This window comes from Mirounga angustirostris, unplaced genomic scaffold, assembly GCF_029215605.1.
Source record: "Mirounga angustirostris isolate CCGP_5_RB_7025 unplaced genomic scaffold, mMirAng1.0.hap1 SCAF_8, whole genome shotgun sequence".
Classification (NCBI taxonomy): Eukaryota; Metazoa; Chordata; class Mammalia; order Carnivora; family Phocidae; genus Mirounga; species Mirounga angustirostris.
The window spans coordinates 142,252,773-142,273,732 of record NW_026991716.1 but is presented as its reverse complement, the minus strand read 5'-3'; the positions used below and the strand labels follow the sequence as shown (position 1 = coordinate 142,273,732).

Here is a 20,960-nt window from a genome sequence, read left to right as displayed (position 1 = left end):
GTTGACCGTGCAGAGAAGGGGCTTCCTCATCACGGAGATGAGGAACTTGTGCTTCTCTCAAGGGCAACATTTGCACTAGAGCCCAGCGTGCCTCAGGGCCAGTCCTGTGCCTCTTCCATCCCATTAGACCAAATTCACAATCTGGGCAGGAAACTCAGAAGGTGCATGGCAAGAAAAAACATTCAAAAATGGAAAATTTTAAGATAAGTGAGAAAATTTTGCAGTTACAAATTAACTCTCATTTAAGTGCCTAATTCATCTTTAGAATTATATCATGATGTTTTCACAAAAGCTCAGGTCCTTTTGGCTAAAAATAATCCCAAAATAATATGTGTGAAAATTTAAAATACATTTTTTAAAAGGGATATTTAATCTCTGATAAAACTATTAGAAATTATCATTTGAGGGGCACCTGGGGGGCTCAGGTGGTTAAGTGTCTGCCCTCGGCTCAGGTCATGATCTCAGGGTCCTGGGATCAAGCCACGCATTGGGCTCCCTGCTCCGCGGGGAGTCTGCTTCTCCCTCTCCCTCTGCCACTGCCCCCCTCATGCGCACACTCTCTCTCTCTCTTTCAAATAAATGAATAAAATATTTTTTGAAAGAAAGAAATTATCATTTGATCTTGCTAAAGTAATATATTAACAAAGATAATTTCTTCACTTCGTAAATTATTTTCACATGCTTGATTCTGGCATAATTTTAATAAAACAATTGAACATTATGTCAAATAAAAATCAAATAGGTAAAAAAGATTGGAAAGGTGTACATAATAGCTTTTACCTATTGTGCAAGATTTTAAAACCTTGAAATTTCTTACCAGATTTATCATGGTTGACACAACAGCAGAAAATATGGGAATAACCCCAAACCAAAATAATACTCAGAACATAACTAATTCAGTTATCCTCAGACCACTGAGCCTGCAGGACAGCCCCCATGCAAACACCAGCAGTTGATGGGTGCTGGTAGTCTGGGGTCTGGGGAGGCCTCCCTGCCCAGTAGGTTTGCAGGAGAAACGAGTTCTGCTCAGTGAGGATCAGAAAGGAGCAGGGCAGAGGCATCCAGCTAAACTTGTAGGGTTTCTGCAGACCCCGTCCTGCCTGTGAGCATCTCCCCCTGTGGGCTCTGACTTCACACACACCAGAACATTCACTAGGTTCCTCTCCAGAGCCGGTCTCTCCACTTGACCTTGTGCACTGCCTCCACCCCTCAGAGGACCTGCCCTAGTAGTTCTCCCCTCCCTCTCCTCCATCAGCATGTTCTCTGCTGGAAGGTCGTGTCTGCATGGAGCGCCCTGTTGTTCCCTCCCTCATAACACATCCCGTTGATCTGCCTCTGCACTCAGCTCTCTCCTGACTTCTCAGCCCTCCCCTTGCCACAGACACACAGAAGAGCTGCCCCACTGGCTGACTCCAATTCCTCTCCTCCCTTTTTCTCTGAAACCAGCTTGGATCAGGCTTCTGCCCCACCCCCGGAGGATGCCCTGGGTTGGGTCACCCACAGTGCACTGCGCCTTGCCCACTGAGGGTCAGTGCTTGCGTTTCAGATCTTTGAGTCACTGTCTCCACATGGCTCCAGGACACCCAACACTAACACTCTTGGTTTCTCTGGTCACACAGGTTTGGGGGTTGCTTTGGGGTTTTTTTGCTATTTCTCTTCCCTCAGACTTCTTGAAGGTGGAATACTTGAGGGCTCAGACCTTTGGCCTCCTCTGACCTCAAACAACAACTGTGGTGGGCTCGGCCAGTCTTGGGGCCCAAAATGCCATATACACGGACACTTCTCTTTCTCTAGCTGAGACCTGCCCCCCCCCCCCGAAGGTTAAACTAAAATAGACAACCATCAGCTCAAAATCTTCCCCGAACCCCTCAATCTAAAACTGAACTCCTGGCCCTTTTCTTCCAACCTCCTTCACCTGCAACTGTCCGTATGCCAGTTGATGACAGTCCTACACTTTCCAAGGCGAAGCACCTTGCAGCCGTGCTTGAGTCCTGTCTTCCCTTCCCTCCCCTCCTTGCTTTCCCTTTGGCTCACACCCAGACTGTCAGAAAATCCTGTTGACCCTGCCTGTAAAACTCAGCCAGATTTCATCACGTCTTCTGAGCCCCCAGTGCTGCCTCTGGTCTAAGCTTTTGCCTGAATTATGACAAAAGCCTCCTCAGCAGTCTCTCTTCCCCTCCTAGAGTCTGTTCTCAGTACAATTGCCCGCATGGTAATCTTCTAAAAAATGTAAGTTAGATGATATCAGTGCTCTGCTAAAACCCTGTAGTCCTTCCCTGGTTCCCACAGAAAATAAGGCCTCGAAGAAGATCGTCAGCTCCCCTTTCTGGCATTTTTGCCCATCCACAGCCCCCGCCACCCCCTGACACCCTGCTGGTTGGGGCAGGCTCACCTGCATGAGCTAACACTGCCTCTTCCCCCCGCCCTGCCCCCCCGCCGCCCGAGTCTTCCTGCTTCTCTCCTTCACCTTCCGGCCTGCTCACGTGGACTCTCCGTGGCCCACCTTGCTTGCTTTAACACTTCGCCTGCTTCCGCCTGCTCTGCCTTTTCTCTTTCTCTGTACAATTTGCCATTTTGTCACATGCTATATGATTTGCCTGTTATATTCTTTATCTATAGTAGCAATAGCATTTTTGAAATTTAACACTGAGTGGATTTTTGAATGAAGCACTGAAACTGTCCTCTCCTTGTGCAGATTAGCTTTATCTGTAATTCTTGGGAACATTTGCATTAATTTGATACCACCTACACTTTTCCCCAGAGTTGAACCAGAAAACTCAAGAATAATTCAGTTGTCAAGTTCGTAAGCAGAAAAACACAAAGAAAGATGTTTAAAAAAAGGAGCTAGATTATCTGGAATATCAGAGATTCCTAAGGATGTGGGCTGTTGCAGGGGCAGGAGCCTATGCATATGAGAGGAGTGATGAGCTGTGACTCTCTTCACATCCATTGCTTTGTTTTGAACATCCGTGCACTGTGTTATTTTTTTTGAAGCGCAAAGGACTGCTAATCGCGTGTCTGTGTCATGACCTGGACCACAGGGGTTTCAGTAACAGCTACCTGCAGAAATTCGATCACCCTCTGGCAGCTCTCTATTCCACTTCTACCATGGAGCAGCATCACTTCTCCCAGACAGTGTCCATCCTCCAGGTGAGCAACCCCCCCCCCCCGCCCTGGAGAGGTTCTCATGGTTGATACATAAATGAGGGATGTTGGTGTGGCTTCCTAACAACAGCAGCTACATTTTATTGTAGAACATTGTAGGTACAGTCATCGTTAGAGAGTCGTGGGCTTTTTGGATGATGACTCCTTGGTGAAGATTTTGAATATATATATATATTTTTTTCCTTTGATTTAAGGAAAAAAGTTTGTTTTTTGATCTAAGGCAAAGTTTGTTTCACATATTAAATTTATTTATATGGATTATCATATTCTTAAACCCAAACGTATTGAACAATAAATCTTGAGAGTTAGGCAAATCAAGGTTTTAAGTGCACTAAAGTCCTTTTAGTTCTCTTGTGTTTGTTCTGTTTTTTATTATATTTTAAAATATATATTTTAAAATATAATAAAATATATTTTTATTTTATATAAAATATATATAAAAATATATATAAAAATATATAAAAATATATTTTTATAATAAAATAAATAAAATATATTTATTATATTTTATTATATTGTTTTTAAGATGTTCTTGGTGCTTGATCTAGACAAGGGCAGACCTCACCTCACCGTCTGATATATATGCTCTGTCTTCACTTTATTTTTTTAATTTTATTTTATTATGTTATGTTAATCACCATACATTACATCATTAGTTTTTGATGTAGTGATCCACGATTCATTGTTTACGTATAACACCCAGTGCCCCATGCAGAACGTGCCCTCTTTAATACCCATCACCAGGCTAACCCATCCCACCACCCCCCTCTCCTCTAGAACCCTTACTTTGTTTCTCAGAGTTCATAGTCTCTCATGGTTTGTCTCTCCTTCCAATTTCCCCCCATTCATTTTTCCCTTCCTTCTCCTAATGTCCTCTATGCTATTCCTTATGTTCTGTCTTCACTTTAAACGTTCGTCCTCAAATTCACCTTCACAAGGTAGCTACTACTTCATGATGGTTTGATTCCTTTCCTAGACAATTTCTTAAATGTGCTTTGACTTCAGAGAAGTGGACTCTGTGTTTCTTCTTGTCATCAGCACCAGTGTAGGAAGAGAAGTCCCATTAGGTCTTCCGCAGATGCCTCTAAGGAAGGACCTGGGCTCCGCGGGGCTGTGTGAGAAAGCCCGGCAGCAACTCCAGCAGGACTGGCTGTGCGCGAGCTGCAGAGCTGGAGGGTGTTTGGCCCCTGGTGCAGTCTCCCATCCTCGTGTGGCCCAGGCCTCCCTCTGAGTACCCAGGCTTCGGTTTTCTCTCCTCAGCTTCTCCTGACTGGCCTTGTTTGTCGTCTGTGTCCCAACTGTCCCAGGGGTCGGTAGGTAGTATTGCATGCCCAGACCTTTTCAAAACCCAGCAAAACACACCTGACTGGGTCCTGTTTCCTCAGGACCGAGAAGGTAAATGATGACCTCAGTGCAGTGTCATTCCGGCTACGTGCTGGTAACAGTGAGGGGTTTCAGAGAGGGGACCGCTTCAGGCACTTGGAAGCTGTATCCGGCAGCTAGCGGATTATAACACTTGCTCACAGCTGGTCCTCTCCCTGAAAGCGGTAGGAAGTCACACTCGTGATGTTCCCTTAGCACCAATCCTTTCTTTAGTTTTAAAATGATACGTGTATGTATGGATAGGTAGATACAAACATACCTACCTACCTAGTAATTTAAGCAGGATAAAAGATGTGTGTGGGTATGTACATACCTGTGTGTGTGTGTGTGTGTATAGAAATGTGCTTTTTGTAAATGACAAACATTATAGAACTTCATGACACTTTTTCTGTGTACTCTGATCTTCCTCATGATACAGGACTATTTGTATAGGACAAAGGGTAAATGCCAAAAATGACATCAGAATGCCTTCATGTAGAGATAATTCAGACTCACTGCGTTAGCATCCCGTGTCTTAATTCATACATTTGACTATGACAATATTTTAGTAATGTAATCTGTAAATAATTTTAATAGCCTTTATAAGGTTTCTTTGGAAACGCTATTTTAAATATAATAGGATTCGTTTTGAAATAGGGATTGCATAAAGTACAATGCTGCTGGGTAGAATAAAAAATTAAACCCTGTGACATAGCAGTGATTCAAACCATGTAGGGATGGAGAGGCCGGGACCCACCCCAGTGCTGGGAGACTTGGCGCATTTGCTGCCATCAACAACGGGGGTTCAGAATGGTCTCTCTCACTTTGAGCAAGCCCTCAGCTCTACATTACACAACATAGTGTTCCTAGAATGGTCAGAACATAGAAGCAGCACCCAGGGCAGGGAATTCAGCGCAGGCAAGCTATTGGCGAGAAGGTGTCGAAGAATCGTTAGGTTCCAAGTATTGGAGATGGGGTTCAGTCAGTGATGAGGCATGGTAAGGGTGCATGTGTTCTCCATTTCTAGAGAAGGTCAATTACTCAGCATGCTTACAGGCTTCCTCAAGATCACAAGAACGAGAAGCTGGAAAGAAGCCCTGGGCATTGCCATACATCCAGAAAAGCCCACCATTTAAAAACTGAATCTATATGCTGAACTGACCTAAAGCCTCCTGTGTGAGTTGGGACAGGGAGAGATGTATCAGGATCATAAACAGATGGCCCATCACCGTGGGCAGGAGTATTCAGGAAAGGTTTCCTTCTTTTTCTGGAAATTTCTGTACTCTGGGCTGATTTGACATTTATGCTTATGATACTTCTCGGAGTATTTCTTCTCAGATCCATCTCTAACTGCCCCTTGAATTTCATTTTAATAGCCAACATTTATGGAGCTCCTCCCAGCTGCCAACCCCATTTTAGGCCCAGGGGGTATCGTAACGACAGAGACCAATCCCTGCTCTCACGCTGCTCTCAGTCTCAGTGCTCCGCCGGGCTGCTCTCTGGAGTCCTCCTGGTCACCGTCGGCTGTGGCTCTCACTCCTAGGGCACAGGGGACTTCAGTTTCCAGACACCGAACTCAGCAGTCAGTGTGACCAGAATTGTGCTTATTATTATACATCTCCTCCGGTGGTGGCCTTCATCTCCCCACCCCCACATCCAGTTTTAGGTTTTATCAAGACAACTCCAGACTTGACCAATTTAAGGTGATAGTCTAGGGTAATAGTAAAAATTCCAAATTCCAGTCACTAAAATAAGAGAACAATATATTGTTATATCACAATGATACCTCTGATACCTCCGTTGATCTGCAGTGTTCACCATGTTGATTCCTGATCTCTGCAGAGCTTTATCACTGTGGCCACACAGAGGATTGTGGACCTGGAACTGTGCTTCCTCTGGCAACATGGCCCGATAGAAGATAAATAATTTGGTATATAATGGTTGGAGATAGCTCCCTATCAGGCTTCCCAGAGCTGTGCATCTGTGCATCTGTGTGAGTGTGTCAGTTTTGTTAACCCCGGTGCTGCCTGAGGGTGGATGCCCACGTTAACTATGGATGATCTGGGCGACCGGGGGGCTCTGTCACACCCCTGGCTGAACATGGCAACGTCAATAAACAGAGAGAGTAGGAAATATGTATATAAAGCTAATGTCAGTCTAACACACAAACACATCACTTCACACAAAGACGGGAGGCGTGTGTATTTGGTCCTGGCTTGCCTTCACTTTTGTCTCAGTGAGAGAGATGGCAGTGGGCCATCCCTTGCTGAGTGGGCAGCGGGAAGAGGTTAAGTCATGGATGAAGTAAGAGCAGTATTGTTATTTCTTATCTACACTCTCGGCTTTTGCTGAGCTACCCATTACCTCTTAATACCAGGGCATCGGGACTGGTTTCCTGATGATCGGGGCCCTTGGCATTCCAGACGGAGGGAACCCCCACCACATGCTAAACTGGCCCTTCTGACTCCTCCAGCCTCCTGCACGTCCACCAGTGACCTTGCTTCTTTGACATCCCGCATTCTGCCTTCATCATCTGTTATCTACCTTTTATCCCTCACTGACCACCATTTCTCCAAGCTTGCCTCTCTCAAATCCATCTTCCAGGTACATGTCTGAACATGTTATTCTCCTGTTTAAGTCATCAAGGGTCCTGTGGGGTCAAGAATAAATTCCATTTCTTTTTTTTTTATTTAATATTTTATTTATTTATTCAAGAAGGAGAAGAACACAAGCAGGGGGAGTGGCAGAGGGAGAAGCAGACTCACCGCTGAGGAAGGAGCCCGATGTGGGGCTCGATCCCAGGACCCCCTGATCATGACCTGAGCCGAAGGCAGACGCTTAACTGACTGCACCACGCAGGTGCCCCAATAAATTCCATTTCTAAACTGATGTTCAGGTCTTTAGTGAATGGTGTGTGGGTGTTCTAGGACTGTTGTAGCTGCTGCACTTCTCGGCTGCAGACTGTTTCTTACTTCTGTGTCATTGCCGGCATCCTTCCTGCTTGTAATTCTCCCACTGCCTTTTTGGGCCAACTTCTTATCTTCAAGGCTCAGCTCAGGCATTACGTCCTCTAGTGGAGTTATTTTATGACTCAGCTGGAGCACAGCCATGTACCCCTTTACATGGCCCCCGAGACCGCAAACAGATACATATCTTAGTTTTTTCACATTATATTGAAATTTTCTGTTGGCAAGCTTAGCTTGCCCCTGCTCTGAATTATAAGCCCAGTGAGGACAGTCACTGCCCCTCATGCATCGCTGTCCCTGCCCACCCATCACTGGATCTCCTGAAATGGCTGGCGGTGGTCACATGAAGGTACGGAATGTGGATGCAAGAGAGTTCAGGGGACGCAAAACACTGAGTGCAAAGTTTGGAGACTGAAAACTGCCAAGTATTATTTAGGTAGAGTGAGTCAGTGAGTTTCCTTAGGACAAAAAGATAGCTTGGTACTGAAACAAAAAGTGCAAAATGCCTTCAAGTAAGGAGACTATTTTGTGTGGACAGTGACATCCAAGAAAGCAGGTAAGCTTTTTTCTTACCCAAAGCTTGCCCACATATTTTAGTAATTGTGGAACATTAGTGTTGGAATATTAAATCCATATTTAGAATATTGTCTTTCCTAGTGAGATGTCAGTGATTAGTTTGAATATCGAAGCCCCCCTTTTTCTGTATTTTGCCTTCTGTGAGTATCTCATGTTAAGTACTCACAAGTCAAAATTAAAAAATACAGACTAATTAGGGATAATCTTTCTTGTTATTAAGAAACTTTTCTCAATATTCCATTAATCTTGAATTGTCTGGTGCTTTTGAAATATGTTTAGATGTTAAGAGAATTGTCTTTATACCCAACATTCTGGGATCCTGTGACGTTTTCATTACTTCTTATAGCTGCTAACAAGCCATTCTTCCAGTCTGTCTGCACAAAGTAGAATTTACTGCAAAGTTGTGGTACTTCTATCCAACACCGCCTTTACGAATAAGCTAAAATGTATCACAGAGGCTAGCTTAAACTTGTCCTTTTCTGCAGATATATTCTGAATGGATAGAAGTGATCTTTGGCTACCACATTTCTTTCTGGGCATATGTGTGTATTTGTTTGTTTGATTTTCCTTTCTGTCCCTTAGCTCCGGCTGCAGAAGTTTTACTGGTAGATTTTGACCTCTTCGTCACCACCATCATCATAGTAATCATTTCATCATTTATTAGGTACTCATTATAAATACTGTAGTACTTATTACTTAATACTTACTATAATAAATCAGAAACTTAAGAATTTTGCACATACTAACACACTGATTTTTATAATATTCTATGAGATAGGTATCAGTTTATTTCCATTTTACGAAGAGTAATGTGCATCAAAGAGGTTAAGTGACTTGTCCATTGTCATACAGCTAGTAAGAACAGGATTAAAAACTAGAATTGTTTGACTCCAAACCCTGAGTTCTTAATTACAGTGCTACTGTGCTTCCTAGCCTGTGGTTTGATGCAGTAGACGATGAAGTACCTGAACAAATACCAAGCCATTGCTGTTGTGAATGCTCGAGGCAACTGACTTTTGTCATCTCAGATCCCCCGAATGATTCAGCCCATGCCTGTGGCTTCCTGTGGTGGTAACTTACACCCACCCGGGTGAGCTTGGGCTGGTTGGCCTGCAGGTACTGAAATTTGAGCTCCAAGGCCTTTCTTTCAAGAATCTCTTTCATAGAGCTAAGCAGCATGGGGCTTTGGAAAGAATTATTTATGATTAATAATAATATTGTAAAAGCTTGCTAAGGAAAGATGGATCAGTGTGTCCTTCCGCTTTGGTCCCAACCCCCCACAACCCACGTTGTTGCTAGAGCAATTGTCCTAAAACAGGCTTCATCTGTCATGACCTTCCTTGTTACTACCTTCCAGTGATCATTTCAGTTCTGACACGAGGCCTTTGAACTCTCACCGTGTCACCATTTCTCCATGCAGACGATGTACTTGAGCCATCCTGCAGTTGTGTGGCTCCCACTGAACACATGTGGTCTCTTGTGACCCCTCCTTGTCCTGCAGAATCCATGGCCCCTGCCCTTCCAGAGCCCATCACTCAACTCCATCCCAGAGACCGCTCCATCCGTCCTATCATGTGCTTATATGCGTCTCTCCCACTAAGCTGTGAACCCCTCACAGATGAACTCACGTTGTCTGGGGCTGTGGGCAGATTAGCTACTGACTGTCGTACGAACATCCTTACACAAAGTGAAACACTGCACACTAAATACCTGCCAAATCAGTAAAGACATACATTCTTCATCTTGTGATGGGGAAGACACAGGCAGAAGCGCTCCAGCAGTTCAGTGGACGGCTGAGAATCCATGGCTCACCATGTCTGAGAGCTGGAGGGACCGATAGATCACCTGCCCAGGGAGTGGGTCGCTGGGGGGCTTCCAGCACGGGGCTGATCCCAGCATCGCGCGTGTTCTCCGGTAGCTCACAGACCTCGGCTGCTTAGAGCACCTGCAGCCAAGCCCACACATGCTCTCACAGGCCTAAGGACTATCTGCAGTCCACCCATCTCTGGATTTTAGGAACATTTCCCAATATAAAATGTGGGTTATTTCATGCCTGATTGATACAAAATGGGATGACCTGCCTTGAATTAACATAAACTTCAAACACTATAACCTGGGACATTAACTATAATAAACTCACCAGTTGGTATATAAAAGTATTATATTATGAGGTTTTAATGTTAACTAATGTGAAATTGGAGCTTTTAAAATATTTTAAGCTGTTTATCTGCTGTGTTTGGTTGCTGTATCTCCCTTATTTTCCTTTGGTAGGAGCAAAGTGCTAAAAAATATGTACTCCATCCTCTTGAAGGGATACTCTTGTGTATTCATTTGTTACCCTTGCTCTTGCAGAAAATTGCAGAAGGCAGTAAAAGGGTCCTGGTTACAACTTCCCCTTATGAAGGTCTTCTACTGGACTTCTCCACCTAGTTGCCTTTAATATCAAAAAGTACATGAAACCGATATTGCAATGTATATTTAAATTCTAACTAGAATTTAAATAGAAATTTTTTAAAAAGTAATACAAGAAATAGTAAATCCAAAGTAGCCAACAGAATATATACACATCCTTTAAAATGGGTCTCCATTTGCCATAGATCATGGATACTTTCAAGAATCTGATAAAATAATATGCTTATGGATGACGCACTCAACACATAATTTATAGATAGGTAGATAGATGTGGTGAGTTTATAACTCTGTGGTCCCGGAGAGAGTTTCTGGAACCCAAGCCAAGAAGTTCCTATTTTAGAGAAATCTAAAAAAAATTTCCAACAGTGTGACAGAATATTTTTATACACTGTAATTTACAGGTTTATTGGTAATAGAATAAAGCATGTAAATACGTATCACATATGATTGCTCTTCAGATGACCTGCCAATAGCAGATGTGTGCATGAGTACCAGCCAAACCTACCAGGGTGAAATGTGTTTATGATTTGGGAGCATAGGTGACGAGGCATTAAATGTGGAAATGGAGGCTACTGCTTTACTTGAGTTAGGATCAAATGAAAGCAAAGCAGATTTCATAGCAGGAGTCAGAGAAAAAATTTTATCTTCCTGCACTAAAATTTTGGAGACTTGAGTTCAGCCACCTTTCCAAAGCTTGAATCCCCTCCCCTTGTCCCCTCAGTTACCAAGCAGCCTGTGCCTGAACCCACCACCCACAGCATCTCCTGTGTCGTCCCTGTTCCATCCCCATGGTAGCTGAGCTTCAGGGGGTTCTTCCTTGTGTCGAGTTCAAGTCTCTCATCACATCTACCCTTTGGCCCTGTTGTATTCTGCTTGCATACAGAATACTGCTTCAGATGGAAGCTGCTTCAGATGAGATTGCATTACTAAAAATGACCGAAATGACCAGTTTATAGAAGCACTGCAGTTGCTCTTCAAAGAAAAATCTTGTTGATGCTTCAGCAAATAACTTCATTTCAATTAGAAATCAGATTTATTTAAATTTAATAATTTGAAAATGAAATCATGCATTTGAAAATGAAATCATGCATTTGAAAATGTTTTGTGAATTTAGAGCATCCTACAAATGTAAGGCCTTCTTATTATTATTGTCAGGAAAATAACCAACTAGAGCTAATTCCATTTGCTGCACTTATCATAGGATAATTTAAATATTTATAAAAGCTTAAGAGTAGGTAATAAAGATTCTGATGATTGAAAACAAATGGTGCATGTACTGCCTTATTTCAGAGTAATAGGAAGGAGGCAGTGTCTTAGAGAAATGTCTGATTTTGTAAAATATATTTTAATAGTTTCAAATTTTTAATGTATTTTATCAGCCAATAAATATAGCTCAGAGCAAGTGAAAACAATCAATTACAGTAGGATTATGTTGACTAATAATGAATAATTTTACAGTTGATGAGCCCACAAATTGAATCCATCTTTATTATTCAGTCTTTTTTGTTTGAACAAAAATGACCCATTTTTATCTCAATTACAAATAAAGACTTAAGATTCTCAGTTATTATAAAAAGTTTTTAACAGATTCATATGCGGAAGAATAACTCTGAGGTAATAGAGTCCAAATGCCCAGTGTTCTGATCTTGTCCAGGGTGATGGTCTGCTGTCCCCCCTCCCATGAGGACAGAAGAAGAGAGGATGGCCCTTTGCACCTCAGCAATTTGTGTTTTATGGAAAAAGGTTGTTACCTGTAGGGAGAAATTTTAATATGCCTGACTAAATTTTATTTTGAGGTTGTGGGACATTTTCTTCTATAATATGGAGAAAGTAGGTTACTATTCATTAGACTTGCTAAGTGGACAAAGATATCCATGATTTTTTAATCCATTAATTTCCAGTCTAATATAAAAAAAGTTTTAAATTAGTTTAAGAAGAAATGTCTTAAGCATTTTATGTTTTCTAGTCCTTTAATTGCTTACTGGAAATTCCAAAAACTAGCTATATATTTAAATAACTGGGATTTTGTGGTAGCAAATGATGTTACCGTAGTAGATAGATCATTTAAGTGGTAGTAGCTTCACTGTTGTAGCTTAAAGAGAAACTGTGACGTTAATTTCCATTAATCATTACAAACTATCCTTTTGTTTCCCCCAAACCTGTCATGTGTGTGCCAGATGCCATTGACTGTCTGTATTGTTTCAAATACCTGCAAATGTCATAAGATTAGAGCTTGTGTTTGCTATTGGTGGTATTTGTGTTTTCTCCATAGTTGGAAGGGCACAATATCTTCTCCACCCTGAGCTCCAGTGAATATGAACAGGTGCTCGAGATCATCCGCAAAGCTATCATTGCCACAGACCTTGCTCTGTACTTTGGAAACAGGAAACAATTGGAGGAGATGTACCAGACCGGATCGCTAAACCTTAATAATCAATCACATAGGTAAAAATCATCTTTAAAAGCTTAGAAGCCTAGGAAGTATTGTCTGGAATAAACTTAAAAACAGAAATGTAATTTAGCATAAATTTATATTTGAAAGAAGTGTAAAAATATTTATGTGTTTTCTTTTTGTTTTACATGTATTTATATTTGCTTTGCATTTCCTTATTTGACAAAATTACTGAGAGTGAATTATCGGGATATATTAAAATATGAATTGCAATTTAAACTGCTCACATAGGAATGGGTACTTTTTTAAAGATTTTATTTATTCATTTGAAAGAGAGAGAGAGAGACAGAGCACAAGCAGGGGGAGAGGCAGAGGGAGAAACAGACTCCCCACTGAGCTGGGAGCCCGACGTGGGGCTTGATCCCAAGACCTGGAGATCATGCCCTGAGCCGAAGGTAGACACTTAACCAACAGAGCCACCCAGGCGCCCCAGGAATGGGTACTTTTAAAGCGATGTCATTTTATAAGAGGCCACTCCTTGAATTCATTTCAGTCCAGGGTTTGGTCACTGGCTTCACAGACTCAAAAGTGAATGAAAATGGATTCATTTTTCAGAATCCAGATCTTATTGACCAAGCTAACGTGATTGATGGATAAAACTGGAATTCCATTTTATTCATCTACAAACATATATTCTAGTTACAAGCATCAGAATATTGGCATTCAGTGTGCTCAGATCATTTGGGAAACAAGTGACAATCAAAAGTTTGTTTCATGGACATGGAATCAGAACAAGGAGAATTAGATTACTTAAAATGGTCTAATGCATCAGGCTAAATTTATCTGGTTTATCTTTTCTGAGAAGGCATGCCTTGCCTAACAAAATCAGAAATATATCAGGTGTGTCCATTGTGAACCTGTCCACCCTCTGTATATTAGGTCTCAGTCCATTGGCTAACCTGCCTATTCCTCTTGTCAGTTTTTAGGTATGACCACCAGCTTTTCCTGCTAGGACTTTCCCTTTGCTGTTTCCACATCTGACCAAGTCCATCTTAAGTGATGCCATCTTTACCTTTAGATTTGTGAACATTTGTTTACTGGTCTCTTCTAGTCTTGCTGAACTTGGGTCGATATTCTCTTTGTTTGGGTGCTTTGCATTCTTCCTCCATGATCCATGAAATACTGATCATAACATTTCTTTTTAGAAGAGTCTGTTTTAAAGTTTTTAGATGCAATTCACTCAGGTACCACAAACACAAAACCTTAGGTTTACAAATGACTATAGATATGTAATAAAGTTTGCCTCTTCAAGAATATTACATACGTATAATATGATGATATCCATTCCTTTGATTAAGCTGCTGTTGTGTGGGATTCAGTTTATATTCAAACCGGGGCAGGTCCAGATTTTGCAGAGCCTGAAACTTACACAATTTTGAGAGCCCTGTTTAAGGAAAACAGGTATCATATTTTCATCTAGGGTGGTCTGAACGCATTGCCAGGGCCTCCCAGGATCATGGAAGGGGGGCTCAGTGTCGTGAAGAGCCACAAAGGTTCTTCCCAACACATCTTCCTCTGCCTGCAGCCCAAGGGATGCATGTGATTTACAATCATCATGTCTCTCTGCCTGCAACAGGTTTTGTGTGTAGTTCTTGTAGAAACAGGTGTTTGTTTACAGTTCTCTTTCTTACGGCGGTTATAACATACCCTGGATGAAAGTAGTCCTTGGTTTGCTGAAACCCATGTGCATACATTTTTTTTTTTTAAGATTATAAGAGTCATGTAATTAGTGTCAAGTTTCTTGCATATATTTTTTAGCAAAATGATTATAATTATTTTAAAATAGAAAATTTAAGAATCTAATTACAAATAATATACTTGGTGCTTAATGCATGTGTGTGTGTGTTAGTGCTGTATACTGTCTTAATTATGGGTGATTAATTAATTTTTGGACAGTTAATGATTTTAAAGGTAATGCATGTTTGTCTTAACAATTCAAAGAGTGCAGAAGTGAATATAGGGAGGAAATTCTGTTCTTCTGAACTCCATGCCAGCAATCTATTGGCTATAATATCATCCCATGCGCTTTTCTGTGTTTATTCCAAGTTCTGTGTTGGGGTGTGTGTGTGTGTGTGTGTGTGTGCACAATATATATACACTAATATACTGTCCTCTTTTTTTCTTTAATAAAAATGTGATTATACCTGATGCATTCCTTTTTTCTAAGAGTTCTATAACATCTTGTAGTAAGGGGTACTTTTTACCCCATACTATATAAAAGCTTGTTAAACCTTTCCCCCAATGGTAAGATATTTCTAGAATTTTGCAGTATAAATAAAGCTGTAATAAACTTGCTTATTTAGTCTTACCTACTGGTCCTCTAAAAATATGTACTGTGTAGTGCATGATGCTAGAAATTTATAAACATCTAAACATAGTAAATTTTCTAAAAGGATTGTGGAAATTCGTACTCCTCCTAACATGTGGGTGAAAACTTGCTCATAAAATGTGCCATTTTCTGATCGCTCCCTGCATTACAGATTGCTTCACGTTTGTTGGCTATTTATTGTTCCTACTTCTGTGTATATGTCTGCTCAGAGCTTTTGCGTATCTTTTTGTTGAGTTGTTTACTTTTTTTATAAATCAGTATGCATTATATATCTTATTAAGGGTACTGAAAGTTTCTCTGTTATATGTTACAAATATTTTCTTCAGGCGATTTTCAAAACCTTTATTCAGATTTTCTTTTGACTATAAAAAAATTTAATTCCATGAGGTCAAATCTCTCATTTGTTTTTATCAAATCCAGTTTCCTGTCTTGCTTAAGATGACCTCCCCTGTCCTCACAGTAATATAAATACCACTTAAAATTCATTTTGTATATTTTTATAGTTTTTATTTTCATAGTTAGATCTTAGTTCTTCTGGAGTTATGTCTTTTATTTATTCCTGGTGGGTTAAATTAATGCCATTTAATTAATAATCCATTTTTTCCTCTGCTTGAAGTTTTCATATAAACTTGGATAATTGTTGGAGTTCCTTAAGCCATTTAAATGCTAATTAATCCTCGACTGTGATCATACTGTTTTGAATACCGTAACTGTGTTGAAATTTATCATACATACCTGGTAAGATAATCTTCATCTTTCATTTACCTTCCAAAAATGTTATGGAAATTGTTACTTAATAAATGCACTTTTAAATATTTTTATTAAAAAGTTTTCAAACTTACAAAAAAGTAGAAATTATATTGAGATGTACAAGAATTGTTAACATCTTACCATATATTTCTGCCTTTCTTATTTCAATGTGCCACCTGAATGTAAATTATAGACATCATGACTTTTATCCCCCCATCATGAATACTTAAAAAGAAAAATATATTCTGCTATCAGTTAAAAATAACCACATTGGCACTTTGATTGCAGCTGTGTTTATTTCTTCACGTGAAAATGGAAATATATTGTCTTCAAGGACATTGGCATGAGTCTTTAATCCTGACAACATTTTATAGTTTGTCTAAACAGGTCCTATCGCTTTCTTGGTAAAATTATATGGTCGTTTTACAGATTTTATCACTTGTGAATGTATTTTTTCCCCATTTTTAACTGGAAATACAGCTTCCAGTATAAATAAAGTTATGAATTTCTACATATTTCTCAATTTTGCTTCATGTGTTTAGAAACTTTATTAGGTGCCTACACATTTATATTTGTTATGTCTTCTCCATAATTTACCATCTTATCAATGTGAAATTAATTCTCTTTTTTTTGTCTGTAATACTTCTCGCTTTAAAGTTTTCTGTGTTAATAGCCACACCAGCTTCTTTATGCTTCCTAGTGAGGTGTCACATTGTTTCCATTGTTTCCCTACCTTCTGTCTGTGTCTTTATATTTAGAGTGGGTCTTTTTACCAGCAGTAGTTGAGACCTGAGATCACTAACTTCCTGATGGACTGTTCAGTCTGTTTGCATTTAATGTTACGGTATTTGATTGGTTGTCTCATTATCTTCCTTGTGTTCCCTTGAACCCCTTGTTCATTGTCCCTTCTGTCCTGCCTTCATCTCAGTTAATTGAATGTTTCCTTCAGCACTTTGTTCTGGGCCCTCTACTGTCCTTTGTTGTTACACCTCTTTCTATTTTAGGTGTTTGCTCTTGAGTTTACAGTCTTCATCTTTATCAGTTGCTTGAATCAATATCATTCCATTTCCATACAATGTAAAAACCTTAAAAAACAATCCATTTATACCCCTTCTTGGCTGGTATGCTCTTGTTAAGTAGGATACTGATACATTTGTTCTGTATCCCACATAGGTTGCGAATATTTAAAATTAAACAGTTGGTTACTAAAGAATTTTTTAAAAGAAAAATAAGGCCATATTTTCTCACATATATATACCATTTCCAATGCTTCACATTTATTTGAACAGTTCCAGATTTCTATCTGGTATCATCTTACTCTAGTCTAAAGAACTTCCTTTAACATTTCTTTAAGTGTGGTGACAGCAGTTTCTTCCAGCCTTTGTTTATCTGAAAATGCCTTTATTTTGGCTTCACTTTTCAGATATTTTTGCTGGATTTGCAATTATAAGTTGACAGATTTTCTTTTTTTTTTAATTTTATTTTATTATGTTAGTCACCACACATCATTAGTGTTTGATGTGGTGATCCACAATTCATTGTTTTTGTATAACACCCAGTGCTCCATGCAGTATGTGCCCTCCTTAATGCCCATCACCGGGCTAACCCATCCCCAAATGTTCGATTGTCTCCTGGCCTTCATCTGTTAAGTCAGTGGTCATTCCGATTGTTGTTCTATATATAACATGTCTTTTTATTCTGGCCGCCCTGAAGATTTTCTCTATATCTTTGGTTTCTACCACTTTGTCTATAATGTTCCTAAGTGTGGTCTTCTGGCTCTTGATCTTGCTTGAGGTCCTTCCTCTGAGGTTTCTGGGACTATGGGCTGCTGATTTCAGTGAAGTGCAGAAAAGTTGCCACCATTATTTTTCTTCGAATATTTTTTTCTGTCTCATTTGTCACTTTTCTTCAGCAGCTCCAGTTACACATGTGATAGATCACTTAATACTATCTTACAGTCTGTGAAAGCTCTGTATTGTTTTTTCAGTCTTTTTCTTCCCTGTACCTCAGTTTGAGTAATTAGCTGTACTGTGTCTCTAATTCCAGTGTTCTTTCTAGTCTGTTGTTAACTCCATCCAGTGGTGTATTTTATTTTATGTAGTGTGTTTTTCAGTTCTGAGATTTACTTTTGGTTCACTTTTATAGATTTTATGACTGTCTTAAAATTCTCTATCACTTCACTCTTTGTATTCAAATATATATTTTTTCTGAAGATTCTTTGACACATCACTTATTTAAAAATTCTTGTCCACATTTCCACCATCTAAGTTTTCTATGAATCTGTTTAGTTGACTATTTTTTCTCTGGATCACGGAATACATTTTTCTATTTTGTGGGTAATATGCTCTGTAATCTTTCTGGATTCTGTTACCTTTCTCTAAAAATAACTGACCTTTATTTGGTGGCCAGTTAAATTTCTCATGGATCTCCCTAACCTTATGGACTATGTGCCCTCAAGCATTTTTAGGGTGGTTCTGTTTCTGTTTCGACCTTGGTCCTTGGGTCACCAAGGATTTGAGGGGAATATGAATGTAGATTTGGAGACCACCATCCCTGTGGCTCTCTCATGGTTTCACTTGTGAATTCTATCAAACATTTATGGAAGAAAAAATATTGTTTCTGAAAATGGAAATAGGAACCACTTACCACCTTATTTTATGAAGCCTGCATAATCCTGATACCAGCATCTGACAGACACATTACAAAAGTAGTAAATTTAATTTAGATCAGTCAATATTCCTCATGGACATAGATGAAAAATTATAATAAAATATAGCAAATTCAGTCACATATAAGAAAACATAATAAAGCATAACAAGTGGATCTTATCTCAGGAATAGCATTTGCTAATTAATATAATTCACAGGAATAGAATAAAGAAACACTATGTGATCATTTCAAAAGATGCACAAAAAGCTTTTGACAAAAACCCCTATTGATGGGGGGAAATATCTGAGCAAACTAGGAATACAAGACTTCTTTAATTTCTTAAAGAGCATCTTTGAAAACACTATAGCCACTGTGATGACAGTTGATATATGAAGGACTTTCCCTCCAAGTCTAGAAAAAATGAAGGATACCCACAATGACCACTTCTAGTCTACTTTGAGCTGGAAGCCCTAGTCAGTGCATCACCTTGAGAAAGAAGTAAAAGGCATAAGAGTTGAAAGGAAAAAGTAAACCTGTCCTTATTTTTAAATCACATACCATCTACTGAAAAAAATCCTAAGGAATCTCCAAAAAGTCTGCTAGACTTAATAAGTGCAAGTTTACAGGATACATGATCAACATTTTAAAAAATCATTTATTTTCATATATAACTATCAATTGGAAATTGAAATTAATAAAGCAATTTCACTTGGTGTGTCATTTTTTTTTTTTTAAATAACATACTGGAATAGATTTAACATGATATATAAGTCTCTACTGAAAATGTAAAACATTTCTGAGAGAGCACTATATGAATAGAGTGATATATATCGTGATTATGAATTGCAAAAATCAGTATTGCTAAGATATCGATTCTCTGCAAATATTCCTCCAAAAATGTAATCCCAATTGAAACTTTAACAAGCTTTTTTGTAGACACTGACAAGCTAACCTCAGATTTATAAAGAAATACAAAAGATCTAAAATAGTCAAAACAAGGGGCTCCTTGGTGGCTCAGTTGGTTGGGTGTCAGCCTTCAGCTAGGGTCATGATCTCGGGGTCCTGGGATCAAGCTCCGCATTGGTCTCCCTGCTCAGCAGGGAACCTCCTTCTCCTTCTCTTACTGCTGCTTTCCCTGCTTGTGTGTGCACTTGCACTCTCTCTCTCTCTCAAATAAATAAATAAAATCTTAAAAAATAGTCAAAACAACTGTGTCAAAGCAAAAGCCCAAGTGGAGGACTTAACACTACCTGATTTCAAGGTTTACTATAAAGTACCAGTAATCAAGACAGTGTGTATTGGTGTTAAGGTAGACAAATAAACTGGTGGAACAGAGTACAGAAGACACACTATATAGCCTATTGATTTTCAACCAAGGTGTCAAGAAAATTTAATGGAGGAATGGATAGTCTTTCCAACACATGGCTCTTGAATTACTGAGGTTTCAGGTGGATGATAGACTTAAATGTAAAAGTTAAAATTATAAAATTTTCTAGAATAAAACATAGGAGACGGTCTTCATGATCCTGGGTAGGCAAAGATTCTGTAGCACACAGAAAGCACTAACCTTCAGAGATGTTGGTCAAAGGCTACATGCTTTCAGTTGTAAGATGAATAAGGTCTGGGGATCTAATTATAGCATGGCAATTATAGTTAATAATACTGTATATTATACTTGCAGCTTGCTAAGAGAGTAGGTCTTAAGTGTTTTCATCATACACACAGAGAAAAAGACTATATGAGCTGATGGATGTGTTAATTGGATTGTGGTGATCATTTCACAGTGTATACATGTATCAAATCATCACATCGTACAACCTAAATACATACAACTTTTATTGTCCTTGACCTCAGTGAAGCTGGAAGAAACAAAATGAAAGCACTAACCTTCAAACAAACAAATAATAGATTGGACTTTATCACATTAAGAACTCATAATCTTCAAAACAACCTTTAAGGAAGTGAAAAGCCACCCAATGTGAGAAAAATATTCTCCATATTTAGGTCTTTTATAACTCTTAACAACTCAATAATAAGACAAAGTAAAAATTACATGAAAGATTTACCTTTTAAATTTTAAGTAAAAATGTGAATGACCTTAAAGGAGGTTAAGTGTTAACACAAAGGATATGAAGTGAAATTATAGTGTATGGAATATCTCTCTGAAATGTGAGCATGTTGGATCAGAGGCTCCTGAGGGATTGGCCAGCAAGGAGTGAGAGAAGCGAGCAGAAGCACAGAGAGACCCACAGTTCCACAACCACAGATTGCCATGTGCCAAGCCTGGGCCAGGTGCTGG

General features: G+C 39.5%; 1 protein-coding gene across 14 annotated transcripts in view; it reads left to right on the top strand.

Annotated features, from left to right (window-relative positions):
* Positions 1-20,960, top strand: part of PDE10A (phosphodiesterase 10A) — a 297,734-nt gene that overhangs the window by 251,809 nt on the left and 24,965 nt on the right. For 10 of the 14 annotated variants that reach the window (XM_064598343.1, XM_045865868.3, XM_045865869.3 and 7 more), the window contains 2 exons: positions 2,995-3,150; positions 12,754-12,926. In XM_064598343.1, the coding sequence (XP_064454413.1) occupies positions 2,995-3,150; positions 12,754-12,926 (329 nt within the window). Of the gene's footprint in view, positions 1-2,994; positions 3,151-7,242; positions 7,843-8,651; positions 8,734-12,753; positions 12,927-15,878; positions 16,421-20,960 lie in introns of those variants that run through there. The other 4 variants (XR_010413848.1, XR_010413847.1, XM_064598345.1 and 1 more) reach the window with 4 other exon arrangements.